The following is a 15,868-nucleotide window of genomic DNA, read 5'->3' on the forward strand; positions in this document are numbered from 1 at the left end:
TACTTTTGATAAGATAGTGTAGTCCTCCCAGATACTTGTAGCAAATGCACCAAGATGAGAAACTCACAAAATTACTGCTCCTAGGGAGGCTTGCTACAGTTAGTTGTTCTTCACATACACCATGCAAAACTAGAGCAGGAAAGGTGTGAAACAGTGGTAGTATCAGAAGCACACTTCACCCCACACCATGTGGCTCGCAGAGAACATACGTAAATGTTAGTCCATCCCTGTCACTGAGCGAGGTGGTACAATGGTTAAGGCAATGGCCCTGCATTCGGTAGAACCAGTGTTCACATCCATCATCCTAATACCCAGATGTAGGCTTTTCATGGTTTCTTCTACAATGATCAGATCAATGCCTGGATGGTTCCTTGAAGTGGAGTGAGAGTGCACTGAGTCAAGCAAGAATGCCTGTATGGTTCAAGTGCTTTGAGGAAGGTCATGAATCTGTGTAAGATGACAAATATTCTGGTCAACCATCAATTAGCACAACACCAGAAATGATTCTGAAAGTGCATGATGTGATTCATGAGGACTGAATGCAGACAATTCATGAAGTTTGTAAAAAACTTCAGCTATTGTACAGTACATGTCAATGACTTCTAGCTGATGAACTCAACATGAGATGAACTGCAGCAAAGTCTGTCCCGCGCCTTCTCAGCATTGACCAACAAAACCTCAAGATTCAGACATGCACTAATCTGCAACAAAGAGTTTGAGAGTTCTAAAATTCTTATCCAGAGTCATAACAGATGATGAATCTTGGGTCTGCAGTTATGACCCTAAAACGAAGCAGCAATCATCACAATGGAAAATGTCATCTTCTTCCTAAAAAAGCTACATGAATTTGTAACAACTTGAAGTTAATACTGATCTTTTTTTCAACATTTGGGGAATAGTGCATAAGGATTTTCTTCCACCTGGTCACAGTGTCAACAGGCAGTTTCACTGTGAAGTTTTGAGGTGACTGATGGGAAATATTTGGTGCAAATGGCCAGAGCTGTGGAAAAAGAAAGACTGTTTGGTGCACCATGACAATGCATCTGCACACACCTTGCTCATTATGAAGAAATTCCTGGCCACAGTCCACTACCCTCACTACCCACCAGACCTAGCCCTGTGAGACTTCTACTGGTTACAGAGGACGAAAATCACTTTGAACAGGCAATGTTTTGACTCGACTGAAAACATCCAACTGGAATCGTAACTGGTTCTGAATACCCTTCCTCTTGTGTTCTTCCAGGAATGCTGAGAACAATGCTGGGATTATTGCATATATGCCGAGGTGACAGTGGACATTAGGATGTAAGTATAGTTTTCTGACTTTAACAATGATGTTCTTGGATATTAAGGGTAGCACCTTGCATAGTGTTTTTTGTTAGTGTAATAACAGTGTGAACCAAGCAGTACCAAGCAACATTACAGGACACCACCAAAAATGATACACAGTCTACACAAATTGTTCACAGTTTAACCTGATATCTCAAACAGAAATCATTAAGGAGAGTAGGATAGCAAAAAATATCTTACATGTTCACAAAACTGAGATTAATGGGCAGGACATGAAATCTATTATATAAAAACTTCAGCACTCAATGTACAACCAGCATTCTTACTTACCCTGTATATTACTTAGTTACCACTGTCTGAAACCACTCCACACTATATCATGTCATAATGTGATAACCTCAAGTACATGAGAAGTAATTGCAGGAACACACTTTGAACCACTGCCACTGGAATTTAATATCGATTGACTCTGATAGCAATAACATGTTTTAAACCAGATATTCTTCACACTGTGGTCATTATTAACTAGAACCATGAAACTGTGAAAAAGTTTGGACTGAACTTGGTAAACAAAAAGTACTGAAGCCTGAATAATCATAGTTGATCTACAAAATATGAATTTTCAAATATGGATCCACGTTTAAACTTTTTATGGAATAGAAAAAAACTCACCTTCACTTCTGAGTGAATGGCAATTCACAGTATTGTAACAAATTCTCATGCACACATTACATTTCATCACACTCCATTTCCTATAATAGACCTTGAGCCCGGGAACATATGGAAAACAACAGAGATCTCCCCAGAGTCGGGGAGTGCGCTGGAGTTAGCTGTGATCGAGGAAATAATTAGTGCAACATTTCAATGCCCATTTTCACTCTTCTTTACCTGACTCCACAACCAATTGTTTCAAAAGCAGAATCTCAGAGTGATTTAGCACAAAATGACTCAGTACATTTCTGTCAATGAACAGTTCAACTCTTAATAGGCTCTGTCACAATTCTCTGAGTCTTTCAGAATCCTTTGAGATTTCCTCGACTTGTCCCAAAAATTTAACTTATCTGAGAAATCCCTATTTCCCATGTTTTTCAGACAATTTGCCACACTGTTTTCGACAGTACCTTCTGTATCATAGATCGATTATTAAATACAAACAATTATTTAGCCACAAACCTGTAAGTGGTGCAGAGACATACAATTATATTTTTGATAAATATGTGCAACCATTATGCAACAGACAAACTCACAAAAATTTTTTGATGTGGACACAAAAATATCTAACTAATGAACTATATGAGGCATACCTGTTTTTAACTTGAGCCAGAAACCAGTTCTTGTCAACAACAATGCTACGAATACTTGATGGGACAATGTTTGTTCCAGAATCAAATTCAGATGACTGTAAATTGTAGCACTCAGAAGCCAACTTGTTTAACACACTTATGAGACCACTATGCCTGTTAACAAAGAATATTTTTATGAAATTTTGGCTCCATATATACAAAATTAAAAACAATTTATTAACACTTATATTGAGATGCACTGCAGAAACAGTAAGCAGAATCAAAGCATATGTTATCTCATACTCACTACTAAATGTAGTAATAGTAATATTATAATAATAATAATAGTAATGAGTACACAACACTAATAACTAGTGAACATAGATAGAGAAGCCTTAAATCATTGACAGTAAAAAGAGAACTGGAAGCATTGCTGCACGTAAATTAAGAAGTCTGAAACTGATTTTTTTTTTTTTTTTTTAGTTTTACAGTGTCTGCCGGTAAAGACAAAGAAAAAACAACACTGAGAGGTACAAAATTCATTAATTCAACCAGTTCTGTAAATTTCATCAAGAAGAGCCCTCAGGAATGCTGAATGTGTCGCAATTTACAATAACAGAAGAGAGGAAAATCATAGAAAAATAATCTTTATACTGCAGTAACAATCATTACACTGCTTAATGTCATTCTTGTTTCTCCCATTAAAACAATCCAGAAATCAAGTTGTTCACAGAAGGCTATCAGTTTTTCTCCCCTCTCGCTGGTCTTTCACAGGCCATGGTCTCCAGCTGCATTGTTTCTTCTTCACTTTCCACTGTACTATTCAAGCCACCCATCATTTAATTTCTTCCTTGCCCTTCCCAGTTTTCTTTGTAGACTTCCTCACTCAACTCATATATTTTGTCCACTTCCTCTTTACTTGCGGCTGATATTGGCACATAAACTTGAATGATTGATGTAGCCACAGAGTTACTCTTCAGTTTCACCTCTAATACTCTGTCACTAACTGGAATACCCATTACTATATTTTGTCTAATGTTTCCTGTATATAACTCCAACTCCATTTTCCTTCCTTTCTGATTCTTTGTAAATTACCTTGTATTTCACCAATCCAAATTCATCTTCTCCTTCCTACTGAACCTCACTTACCTTAAAAGACAATATTATGTCTCTCCATTTCTCTCTTCATCTTTTCTAACTTTCCTTTCTTATCCAGCATCTTCACATTTAGTGTAGCAATCCTCAAGCAATATGTTTCCCATTTCTTCCTCTTATTTTAATTTAATTCAGCACTGCTATAACCCAGTACATAATACTTGGACAAATACCATAGCACCAGGTCGCTGATGCACTACACTTAGTATTTTCTGCCACTGGCACCTGCGCAGGCCAGTCCCTGGAGACACCTGTGGTGGGCACATGACTTGTGCACACAGCACGGCACCTGTTGCGCCATCTACCAGAGCCCTCATCTTTATAGGTGCAGTGCAGCAGGTAAATTTGATAAATGGATTGTAGGTATCACAAATGCATGACATGGTGCCTGGTTGCTCTTAACATCTGCGCCACACTGAGCCTTAGGACCATGGGCATTCCATTTTAAATCGCAGACATAGATAGCACTCTAATAGTTAGGCCACCATGCCAGCTGTTGGCAGGTGGCACTTAAGCCATTATCAGTAGATCTACCATCACACTTCACTGGATCAAAATAGAATCATTTTTCAAGATGTTTTAATCCCTCCCCCTTCCTGGCAGTGTATTCTTAGTTCAGATGTAATGTGGTACGTCAGACAGTACTACTGTTTTACAACTTGTAACAGGTTTAAGGATTTCCTGGAATTCCTGGAAAGTAGGACATGTTAGTTATCTTCGGTGGAGAGTCATCAACAGAAGTAGAAGTAACTGCAAGCTTGTCCACGACAAGTGTGTGGGCCGTTGTTGTTCATGCTGTATGTGAATGACCTAGCAGACCATATGCATTGTAACCTCAGGGTCTTTCCAGATGACGTCCTTATCTATCAGGAAGTACAGGAAAAAGCTTCACAAATATTCCATCATATCTTGATCAAATTTTAACAAAGTGCAAAGAGAGGTAACTTGTTTTAAACATCCACAAATGTAAAACTGTACACTTCTATCAAAGCAGAAAAGTAGTATACTGTAATTCACAACCGGAAAACACAAATATCTGGGTGTAATAACAGAATGGAAAGGAATGATTACACAGACTTTGTCATCGGTAAAGCAAGTGGCAAACTTCAACCCAGGAAAATGCAGTCAGGGTAAGAGGAAGACTGCTTACAAATGTGAGCTAGTCCTGACACGTAATTGTAAAACAATGAGCCGTGAAAAGTAAAGCCCACCTGCGATGGTGCTGCAGCTCCGCCAGCAGCGCCTGCAGCTCCTCCGCCGCCAGCTGTGCTTGTGCCTGCTCCCGGCCCAGAGCCAGCAGCACTTCGGCACGGCGGGCAGCCAGTGACGCAGCCTGCCTCGCCAGTGCGAGCTGTGGCAGGGACAGCAGCTTCGTCACCAGCAGCTGCAGTAGCGGACCACTCTGTGAAGGGTGCACTCCCTCCAGGCAGTGCAAGAGCCGCGACACTTGGCTTGGCTGAGAATAACGAAAAACAGTGAAGCAAACAAAGGAACTGCTACAACTTCAGCAGTAACTACTGTTACGTACAGCCGAGGTCAAACCACTAGGAAACTGAATTACAACGAGGTACCCAGAAAAACCAGAATTATTTTTCAAAAGATATATATATATATTTTTTCAAACTGTTTACAGAACAGTATTATCCCCTTTAAAATACACTCCCTTCCAACTAATACATTTGTCCCAATGGTGCTTCCACTGTTTGAAATATTTTTTGTACTCATCTTTAGAAATGGCTGACAGCTCCTCCCTCGTTTCTTTCTTGACTTCTTCAATGTTGTCAAATCACAAGTCCTTTCATGCCCACTTTCATGCACAAAAATAAGAAAAGTCGCACAGAACCAGGTAAAGTGAGTATGGTGCATGGGGCAGCAGAACCATGCCATTTATAGCCAAAAACTGTACAACAGAGATGGCTGTGTGTGTAGTTGCATAGTTGCGGTGAAAGAACCGGTCTCCTGTCTGCCACAAATAGGGTTGCTTTTGACAAACATTGTTGTGCAGTCTTCTTAAAACTTCTACATTAAAGGTTTGATTGATGGTCTGATATGGGGGAACAAAGTCTGAATGATTCGGGCAGCTGATGGATGTACTGAACAGGTTTATCATTAATCGACATGTCGCCATTTTTAAATCAAGCAAAGCAATCGCACACTTGAACTTTTCCCATAGCATCATCTTGGTAAGCTATTTTCAACATTAAAACAGTTTCAGCAGCATTTTTACTGGGTGGAAAACAAAATTTCACAGCTATACATTGCTCACTCAAGTCTGGCATCATAAAAAAATGGAACAAGAACAAAACAGAGCTACCAAAAACAATTACTCCATATGAACAGAACAAGCCAGGTCAACAACACAGGTGGCATTGAACTGGCAATGAGTTGCACTATACACGCATAGAGGCAGAAATGCACACTATACAAGCTCCGCCCACAGCAATATTATTCCGGTTTTTTTGGGCACCCCCTCATACAACCTTGCTACAGAGATCTTTACTTTGGACTGTCAAGTGACATTACGCAGTAGTGACATAGACTATTAAATGATAACTGAAATAGGATGGTATATATGAAAGACCACCAACACGCAGCAGTTTTATCACACTGAAAACAATTACTACAAAAACAATCTGACCATCACTTTTGCCTTTTTATTGTTACACAATGACATGGCCTAATAACCCAAAGAATTTTATTCAAAAATGTTAATGATTTGGTCATTTGGTAAAGTGAAGTAGCAAATTTCCTGTATCTGAACTCAATATGGCCCAAAATAGCACAAGCACAGACAAACACAGCATATGTTTCATGTCACCAATACCCATAATGGCCAACTATCCGTAAGGTCATTCACCAGTCCCTTCCACAGGGATATGACCCGTATACCAATAGGTTTGGGAATGGGTGTGATACAGAGATGTAAATTGGATGACAGCGGCTGAATATCACTTTACGAGAGAGGAAAATAATTGTGGGTAGGTTGACCCTCTTTTCTGTGCACAATGACTGATATTCAAAGCCCTCGCAAAGGACATGGTTAAGTTACTTCAGTCTGTGCAGATATTAGATGATGAGCTGGGTATTCCTTTGCTGTTGATTCTTGAAGATGGTGGGAGGACTAGAGATACTGAAGGTACGGTGCAGGAAATCTGTTTACAGCCTAGGTTTGGAAACTAGTGCCTGCCTGTGAAAGCCTTAGCGAGACCTTCAGTATTCTGGCATGAGGTTCTCATCACTGCAGACATACCATCCATGCATGACCGGACTATATGGCAGCAGCACTTTGGTGTTCAAGAGAAGACAGCTTTCAAAATGATAGTACTGTTGATGGTTAGTGAGTATGATATTAACAGAAGTATAGATACAGTCATCAGAAAGTAGAGGTCAACTTCCAAAAAGGTGGCATGTTGGGCTGAGGAGAACCAGATGAAGCAAATGGGAGAGAAAGTGTTGAGGCAGTAGGGGAATGAGGACAGGATGTCTTGGCCCTTGGTGCAGATGACAGACATATCATAAATTAACGTGAACCAGACAAAGGGTTTGGGGTTCTGAGAGTCTAGGAAACTTTCCTCTAGACGGCCAACAAACACATTGCGGTAGGACAATGCCACATGGATGCCCATGGCCACGCCACGAATTTGTTTATATATCTTCCCCTCAAAGGACAAGTAGTTTTGTGTGAGGATGTAATTAGATAAACGTATTAAAAAAAAATAAGATGGTGGGTTTGGAGTTAGAAAGACATTGGGAAAGGTAACATTAGATAGTAGCAACGTCAGTGGCATGTTGGATGTTGGTGTTTAGGGAAGTGGCATCAACAGTGGTGAATCGGGATCCACGTGGATGGATTCATTAAGAGTTGAGAAAGTGGTTCATATTTTTAATAGGAGAGGCAAGGTTATGGAAAATCTATTGGAGACCTAGTTTGACAAGATCAGAGATTCTTTCATTGGGAGCACAGTAAATAGTTACAATGGGGCATCCAGGATTGTTAAATTTATGAGTTTTGGGAAGCATGTAGAATGTTGATGTGCGAGGAGAGAAATGGATTTGGGGAAAAGTTCATGTACTCATAGGTTTGTTGTGTCTATCTACTTAGTTGCGGGGAATAATGTCTGTGTGTGTGTGTGTGTGAGATTGGGCGCACGCGTGCGTGCGCAGGGAGAAGGGGAGTGTCACATTTGTATGCATGCTATGTTTCTGTCAGAAGACTGGAGTGGTTTTATGATGTACATTTTGAATTTCTTGCTTTTATGTTTTCATTTTCTTCAAAGGCAAAGATAAATTGTGAAGTGGTAGCCCAGTGTAGATCCTGTGCCTATCGCCATATATTTTCAATTTTCAAATGTTAAAAAAACGGAAGATGTTTTTCTTGTTCCTCAGTAAGAGGAAGAATTCACTCTCTGTTAATGACGAAAGGCAGATTCACATTATTTTAGAGTGTAATCAGCAGTGGTTGTGAGCATATGTAAAAAGTCTGTATTTTTGATGTGCATTGAGGGAAGATTATAGTATTATTTTACCACTGAAAAGTTGTATGAGTCATTATTCAAAGTAGTACTGCAATATATGGAAAACCAAGAAGCCCACTAGTGTACTTCAGAGTTATCATGAAAATCCAATTTCAACAACGTAAAGGACACAGTCAAGATTTTGTCGGTAGATACGGCGATTGGATGTAGTATTTTTAATTGGTAAGCATAAATCTACAACAAGAGAAAGACTATTTCTTTTATGTGGAACTAATATGATAAGATTTTTTACCATTCTTATCTGCCATTAATTAATTTCATTATTTCCATATATCTAATTTTGAGTCCTGTCACAATCGCCACTATATAATATAATTAAAAATAAAATTTAGATATATGGAAATAATGAAATTAATTAATGGCAGATAAGAAACTAATAAAGAGGTGATCTGAAATTGGAATTTTGATTACTGTCTCTTATGAAATTTTCTGGTGTGTCGGACAAGCACAATAAGCTGAGCTATGCCAAAATCTTATCATATAAGGTCCACATAAATGAAATAGTCTTTCTCCTCTAGATTTATGCTTACCAATTAATAATACTACGTCCGATCGCCATATCTACCTACAATATCTTGACTGATTCCTTTATAATGTTGTAATCGGATTTTCGTGATAACTCTGAAGTACACAGGTGGGCTTCTTGGTTTTCTATATATTGCAGTACTACTTGGTAATAGTGACTCATACAACTTTTCACTGGTAAAATAATACTATATTCTTCCTTCGATGCACATCAAAAATACAAACTTTTTACATATTCTCACAATCAAATTGGCCACTCTGAATACACTTTAAAATAATGTGCATCTACCTTCCTAATGTCATTAATTGAGGGCGAAACCTTCCTCTTACCGAGGAACAGGAAAAGCATCATCTGTTTTTTTGTTGTTTTTTTTTTTAATTTTTTTTATATATTTTTTTTTTTAAATCAAAAATACATGACAGTAGGCACAGGCTCTACACTGGGCTACCACTTCACATTTTATCCTTGCCTTTGAAGAAAATGAAAACATAAAAGCAAGAAATGCAAAAGATACATCATAAAGATTCTTTACTTATATATCTGATATGACTTACCGAACGAAAGTGCTGGCAGGTCGATAGACACACAAACAAACACAAACATACACACGAAATTCAAGCTTTCGCAACAAACTGTTGCCTCATCAAGAAAGAGGGAAGGAGAGGGAAAGACGAAAGGATGTGGGTTTTAAGGGAGAGGGTAAGGAGTCATTCCAATCCCGGGAGCGGAAAGACTTACCTTAGGGGGAAAAAAGGACAGGTATACACTCGCACACACGCACATATCCATCCACACATACAGACACAAGCAGACATATTTGTGTCTGTATGTGTGGATGGATATGTGCGTGTGTGCGAGTGTATACCTGTCCTTTTTTCCCCCTAAGGTAAGTCTTTCCACTCCCGGGATTGGAATGACTCGTTACCCTCTCCCTTAAAACCCACATCCTTTCGTCTTTCCCTCTCCTTCCCTCTTTCCTGATGAGGCAACAGTTTGTTGTGAAACCTTGAATTTCGTGTGTATGTTTGTGTTTGTTTGTGTGTCTGTCGACCTGCCAGCACTTTCGTTCGGTAAGTCACATCATCTGTGTTTTAGATATATTTTTCCCACGTGGAATGTTTCCCTCTATTATAGTCTCTCTACTTAGGGAGACAGTATAGTTTGTATCATGTTTCTGTCCTCTTATGTGTTCTGTCTTCTTATTTCAGTGTTTCTGGCAATTGGACAAATGTACCACACTGACCCAAATAAAAGCAGCTCTTTTGCTCAAAAAATATTAGGATTAGCAAATCTTATGTGCCAAGTATATTTTTGCATCTTTGAAGCATCAACTGCAGTGTTGATTCCTCAGAGAGAAATGGAGTAACAATGTGTTAATCACTGAATATGAGGTACCAATGTAACCAACCTTGATTGCTGGCAAATGTCATTTAGATAGTGACTATTATCAAGCTTACTGTTCTGTTATTTTATGCGAGAAGATGAACACAGATTTCTCTACATAAAGAGCAGAATTTAGTATTCACCAATTAAAGGTTATTTCGAAAGAAAATCATCAACAAACTTCAGAATTTAGTGCAGTTTTGATGCAAATTTCAAATTCACAGTGTCTGTTATGCAGAGGGTACATCTAATGGAGAAGCTGACAAAAAGTAGGGTTTGGACAATGAGTACCAATGGAAAATATCCTTTAAACTGTCATTTTATCAAGAAAATCCTACAGAGGGACCGCAAACTGGGAAATGTCCTGAACTCAAAGCTGGAGTTCTTTCTTTTGTATAACATAAAAGGAATGACAGTATACCTATCTCTCAACAAACAAACCAGGAAAAGGTCTCAGAAATTGTGGAGACCTCAAACATACGGCATCAAAATTCTGTGCGTGTTATCAATTGACTATGCAGGTTTACAAGTAGATGTGACCCCTCTATTCAGCAACGTATTGCATTTGCACAGAGACTGCCAGAAGATTTTAACTGATAAATCCATAGACTTCCAAAGGCACATACTAAACAGAACAGCAACACTCTGACTCTCCATACATCAGCAACACTGATAAGATGCCCAACTTTTGGGGATGAGCTCTGTAACAGGGTACTATAATGGGATGAAAAATCTCTCTTCAGAACTGCAAATTAAAAAGAAGAAATTACCATGATTTTATTGGTTACTGCAAATGGATGAAAGATTTCCCCCCCTCCCCCAAATATCACATTATTCTGTAGCATATCATGTTATTCTGAAGCATTTGACGATGGTGTTAGTAATTTACTGCCTAGAAAAAGGCTGGATGACAACAGAATTAATGATTTTTTGGAATCTCAGACCTAGTGTGCTGCTCAGAAGAAATATATACTGCCACTGGATGCTTTTTAACAGTCACTTGAAATAAAGAATGAGTAAACTTTAGACCGTGAGATTGCACAAAACACATTAAATTTTGGTGAATTGCGAATTTGCTGCACGAATGCGTGAGGATTCTCTACCGCCCAGATCCGCACATTGTGTCTGTTCACTTCGCCATTAAGAAAAAATGTTGCTTCATCACTGAAAACAAGTTTCGCACAGAACGCATCCTCTTCCATGAGCTGTTGCAACTGCGCCGAAAATTCAAAGCGTTTGACTTTGCTATCGGGTGTCAGGGCTTGTAGCAATTGTAAACGGTAAGGCTTCTGCTTTAGCCTTTTCCGTAAGATTTTCCAAACTGTCGGCTGTGGTACGTTTAGCTCCCTGCTTGCTTTATTCGTCGACTTCCGCGGGCTACGCGTGAAACTTGCCCGCACGCATTCAACCCTTTCTTCGCTCACTGCAGGCCGACCCGTTGATTTCCCCTTACAGAGGCATCCAGAAGCTTTAAACTGCGCATACCAACGCCGAATGGAGTTAGCAGTTCGTGGATCTTTGTTGAACTTCGTCCTGAAGTGTCATTGCACTGTTATGACTGACTGATGTGAGTGCATTTCAAGCACGACATACGCTTTCTCGGCTCCTGTCGCCATTTTGTCTCACTGCGCTCTCGAGCACTTTGGCGGCAGAAACCTGAAGTGCGGCTTCAGCCGAACAAAACTTTATGAGTTTTTCTAAATATCTGTAGTGTGTCGTGACCATATGTCAATGAATGGAGCTACAGTGAATTTATGAAATCGCTTCAATCATTTGTAATAGCCCTGTACCTTGAGATATGACTTCAATACAGCAGGTGCATTGAAATACATCTCCAAAAACACTATTACCATTGGCTTTCTGAAGGGGATAAAATATTCACTCCAGCTAGGCATCATTAAAAAGCGTTATGTGTGAATGGATTCTCCCTTCATTACAAACGGTATCATCAAACTCTTTCATCCTAGGATTCAAGAAATGCTGGCTGTTCAATGCCCTGAATGGCAGAAAGGACAATTTTCTATCCTGCTCTGTGTATATAGAACACAGTTTATGATCACTTGCGCTGCCATTAACACAGACAGGTGGTTCCTGAGGTTGATGATGTTAAAATTCACAAAGTAAACAGCTAACCAAAAGGAAAATCCAGAGCATAACAAAGTCGTCGTAAGTGTGCACAAACAGTCCAGGAAGCAATGTGAATCAGTGCGTAATACAGGCAAGGGCAATCTTCTACTAATTGATGGTGCATATCAAAGGTTTCAAGAAACCAGTGAGACTGTCTGGCAAGTGTCAGGCTGCAGAATTTACCTGCACTCTTGTGTCAGTCCACATGGCCACACAAAGTGTCTGCAGTGGTCCCCCTCGCAAGAACAAGCCGTGGCGTTAGTAGGAAGCCTGATTATATCTGAGCTGTCCCCCACATTGATACTCGAACTAAGTGGAGAATTTAAATCACTGCCCTCTCGCTTTTAATTGGGACGTAGAGACAGAAATGGTCCAGCCTATACTGACTTCATCAAGGAAGGGGGGGAGGGGGAGGAGGAGGGTGGGGGAGAGAGGGAGATCCCCACCAAACGCTCCAGCGGTAGTTCTTCAGCATGACTGGGTAGGCCAGAGGGGGGGGGTGCTGTCTGTGAGAGGTCCCTGCTGATATATGGGTTCTGGGGCACAGCTTGATTCTGTCTGCAGTGGAGTTGATGCTGGTCAAGGTGGAGATGGGGATATCGGATTGGCCTCACTTGCCCAGTTGTGAGGTGAGGTGAGGCATCACCGGTGTTGATTGGGATGGAGTTGGCAGCTGAGGGGAAGCACGAGCAGTATGTCTCATTGAGCCAGAGGTGATTTCGATGCCAGGCTAGGCGCTCCTGACCAGCCAAAATGCCAAACACTTGCTGCCCCCCATTGGCAACAATGATACCTTAGGCCCACTCAGGATCCTGGCAGAAAGTCCATCTGGTAATATGCCTGTTTCATTGGTGGTGGGTCCACAGAGCTGGGTGAAGCAGGTCAAAGAGGGTAATTTAGACCGAGTTACATCCTTTTCGAGGTGGACCAGTAGGTAGTGAGAAAGCTGGTGCATCCTTCACCACATTCAGCTGTTGTTGTTATGTTGTGCATCTGCATTTTGAAGGTCCTCACCACCTGCTCAACTTCTGAATTTGATGTGGGACGGGAAAAGGCAATGATCAGGTGCAGAATGCCATAGCATTTACAAAAATCATGAAATCCATATGCTGTGAACTGAGGGCCGTTGTTGATAACCATAGTGGAAGGTGCCCCCTCTACTGCAATACTGCAAATAGGTATGGGAGGGCTGGGACGGAGGCTGTTGTGGTGGTGGCAGCTACCCATGCAACATGTGGAATACTGGAGAGGGCACTGACAACTAGCAACCACATTGCTCTCCAGAATGTCATGCAAAATAATCATGGATTCTTTGTTAAGGGTGGTCAGGGCATTGCCAAGGGTTGAAATGCTGTGCTGGGGCCGACTGGTGCTGGGTGCAGGCCTGGCAGTACTAGGCGGAATGTTCTATGGCAGCACCAACACCAAGCCAGTACACATGATGCCCCACTATTTCCTTCATTCATCACATTCCCCAATGTGCAGTGAGGAGGAGCTTCAGTATGTTGGAAAGGAATGTGGGACGAACTACCACACAGCTTTCAATATGACACCATCAGTGATGGTAAGACAGTCCCATAATGAAAAATACATGTGTCGTGCTAGGTCAGGGTCTGTAGATGAGTACTCTGGCCAAACCCACTGTACAGCAGCATCATCCCGAACAGTAGTGGATCACAGCCTGTTTCTGCTGTTACTTCATGCACTTTAATTGTGATCTCATCAAGGGTGTGCCTCTGATTCGTGTCTACGGCAAAACGTGGCACTTCAATCTTGTCAAACTCTGTATCTGGTCCACATGGCAACTGGGAAAGTATTTCAGCATTTCAGTGCTGCGTGGTGAGCCGGTAATGGATCTAATAGGTACAGTTATTACACAACAATGCCTAACATTGCAGCTGCAGTGCTGCATTATCGGGAAGTTTCGATGGGGACAGAATTGCAAAACAAGAGGCTTGTGATTGGCGATCAGGTGAAAGATCCACACGAATCTCCTAGACACCACAGATGATGGCTAATGCCTCTTTCTCTATTTGGAAATAAGTTCTCTGTGCCACATTTCATGTTTTAGATGCAAATGGCACTGGCATCTCTGTGCCATCAGCATATCTGTGCCACAGCACTGCGCCAGTCCCACAATCTGAAACATCAGTGGCAAGCGAACATTAAGCACTTGCCCAGATGCATTAGTGCTAAACAAAGGTATAATCTACACCACTTTTTACATTGCAAGAAAGCTGTCTGGCACAACTATGACCACACAAATTTAACACCCTTTTTACACAATAGATTCAGTGCATGGCAAATCTAGGCCACATGCAGAATAAATTTCACATTATAATACATTATGCCCAGGAAAGACTGTAGCTCTTTGAGGCTTTTACGAGATGGTAAGGTAGTGATTGCTTCCACATGATCCTGTGCAGGCTTGAGCCCTCTTTTACTTAATATATGTCCTAAGTACTTGAACCTTGGCTCAAAAAAAACATTTGTTGAGATGACAATGCAGACCATGGGACTGGAGCCACTTACTGAAAGAAGATCTGCAGGCTGCCCCATGAAGGGCATATTAATTACTAGAAACTGTTTTGTCTGATCATCTACAGGTGACTGAAAGTAGGTGTCAGTGAGATCTACCTTTGAAAAGTAACAGCCCCCAGCCAATTAGGCCAAAAATTCCTCCAGCAGGAGCAGTTGGATACGGATCGATATTTGGTTGATCATTAATGATAGACTTAAAATTATCATAAAATCTCAGTGATCCATTTAGCTTCTTACCTATGACCATGAGTATTGCTCACTGGTTACCCAATAACGGGTTATTATGCCCATACTTTGCAATCTATCTAATTTCACTTTAACTTGATCGCACAGGGCAAAAGGCACTCGATGTGCTCTACTAAACTTAGGTACTGCTGAATGCTTTAAGGATATGGGCTTGGAACCTAAAGTAGAATTAAAGAATTGTTTATATTTAGAGCATGATGTATCAAGTTCTGTGAATGATATCACAGTTGAAACAAGATTCACTTGGTCTTGAATCTGGAAGCAAAAAAATGCAAAAGCACCCAAGCCAAACATGTCAGTTGTCATCCAAGCGTTGACTAGTAGCAGTGTTCATTGCTGAACTACATTTTTATACTTAGCTTAGACTACGATCTGCCCCGCAATGGATCTAATGGCCATTGCATGTCAATACACTGCAGCAGTAGGTGTAAGCATTTGGGTGTCTGTGTGGCTGTGTGTGTAAATGTGAATGTGTGTGCTTTTGTTTGAGAAAGAGCAAGGACTCGAAAGTTAGTGTAAATACTATATTCTATTGAGTGTGTCTATGCACCACAAATCAGTCAGTTACAGGTGAGTGGTTGCCTTTTCTTGAAGTATGTGTTTGTTATAGAAAAAGCCAAACAGGTAGAGTTTCTTGGTGACATTTGTTTTATAGACATTAGACTGCTGTCTAACGAATGTTTTGTCTAAAATTTTTACCCCCTACTCAGAGAGAATAATCAGAAGCTATAAAGACACAGTATGAAAATTTGTTCAGCTGCATGAAGCTGGCACTAAGAAAT

At 40.6% G+C, this 15,868-nt stretch overlaps 1 protein-coding gene across 1 annotated transcript in view; it reads right to left on the reverse strand.

The window, feature by feature from the left end:
• The window catches only part of LOC124787730 (huntingtin), a 392,251-nt gene that overhangs the window by 57,820 nt on the left and 318,563 nt on the right, over positions 1-15,868 (reverse strand). Inside the window, exons 32-33 of the mRNA XM_047254577.1 lie at positions 4,940-5,184; positions 2,595-2,747 (exon numbers count right to left, since the gene is read on the reverse strand). Of these exons, the coding sequence (XP_047110533.1) occupies positions 2,595-2,747; positions 4,940-5,184 (398 nt within the window). The remainder of the gene's footprint in view (positions 1-2,594; positions 2,748-4,939; positions 5,185-15,868) is intronic.

This window comes from Schistocerca piceifrons, chromosome 3 (assembly GCF_021461385.2).
Source record: "Schistocerca piceifrons isolate TAMUIC-IGC-003096 chromosome 3, iqSchPice1.1, whole genome shotgun sequence".
Classification (NCBI taxonomy): Eukaryota; Metazoa; Arthropoda; class Insecta; order Orthoptera; family Acrididae; genus Schistocerca; species Schistocerca piceifrons.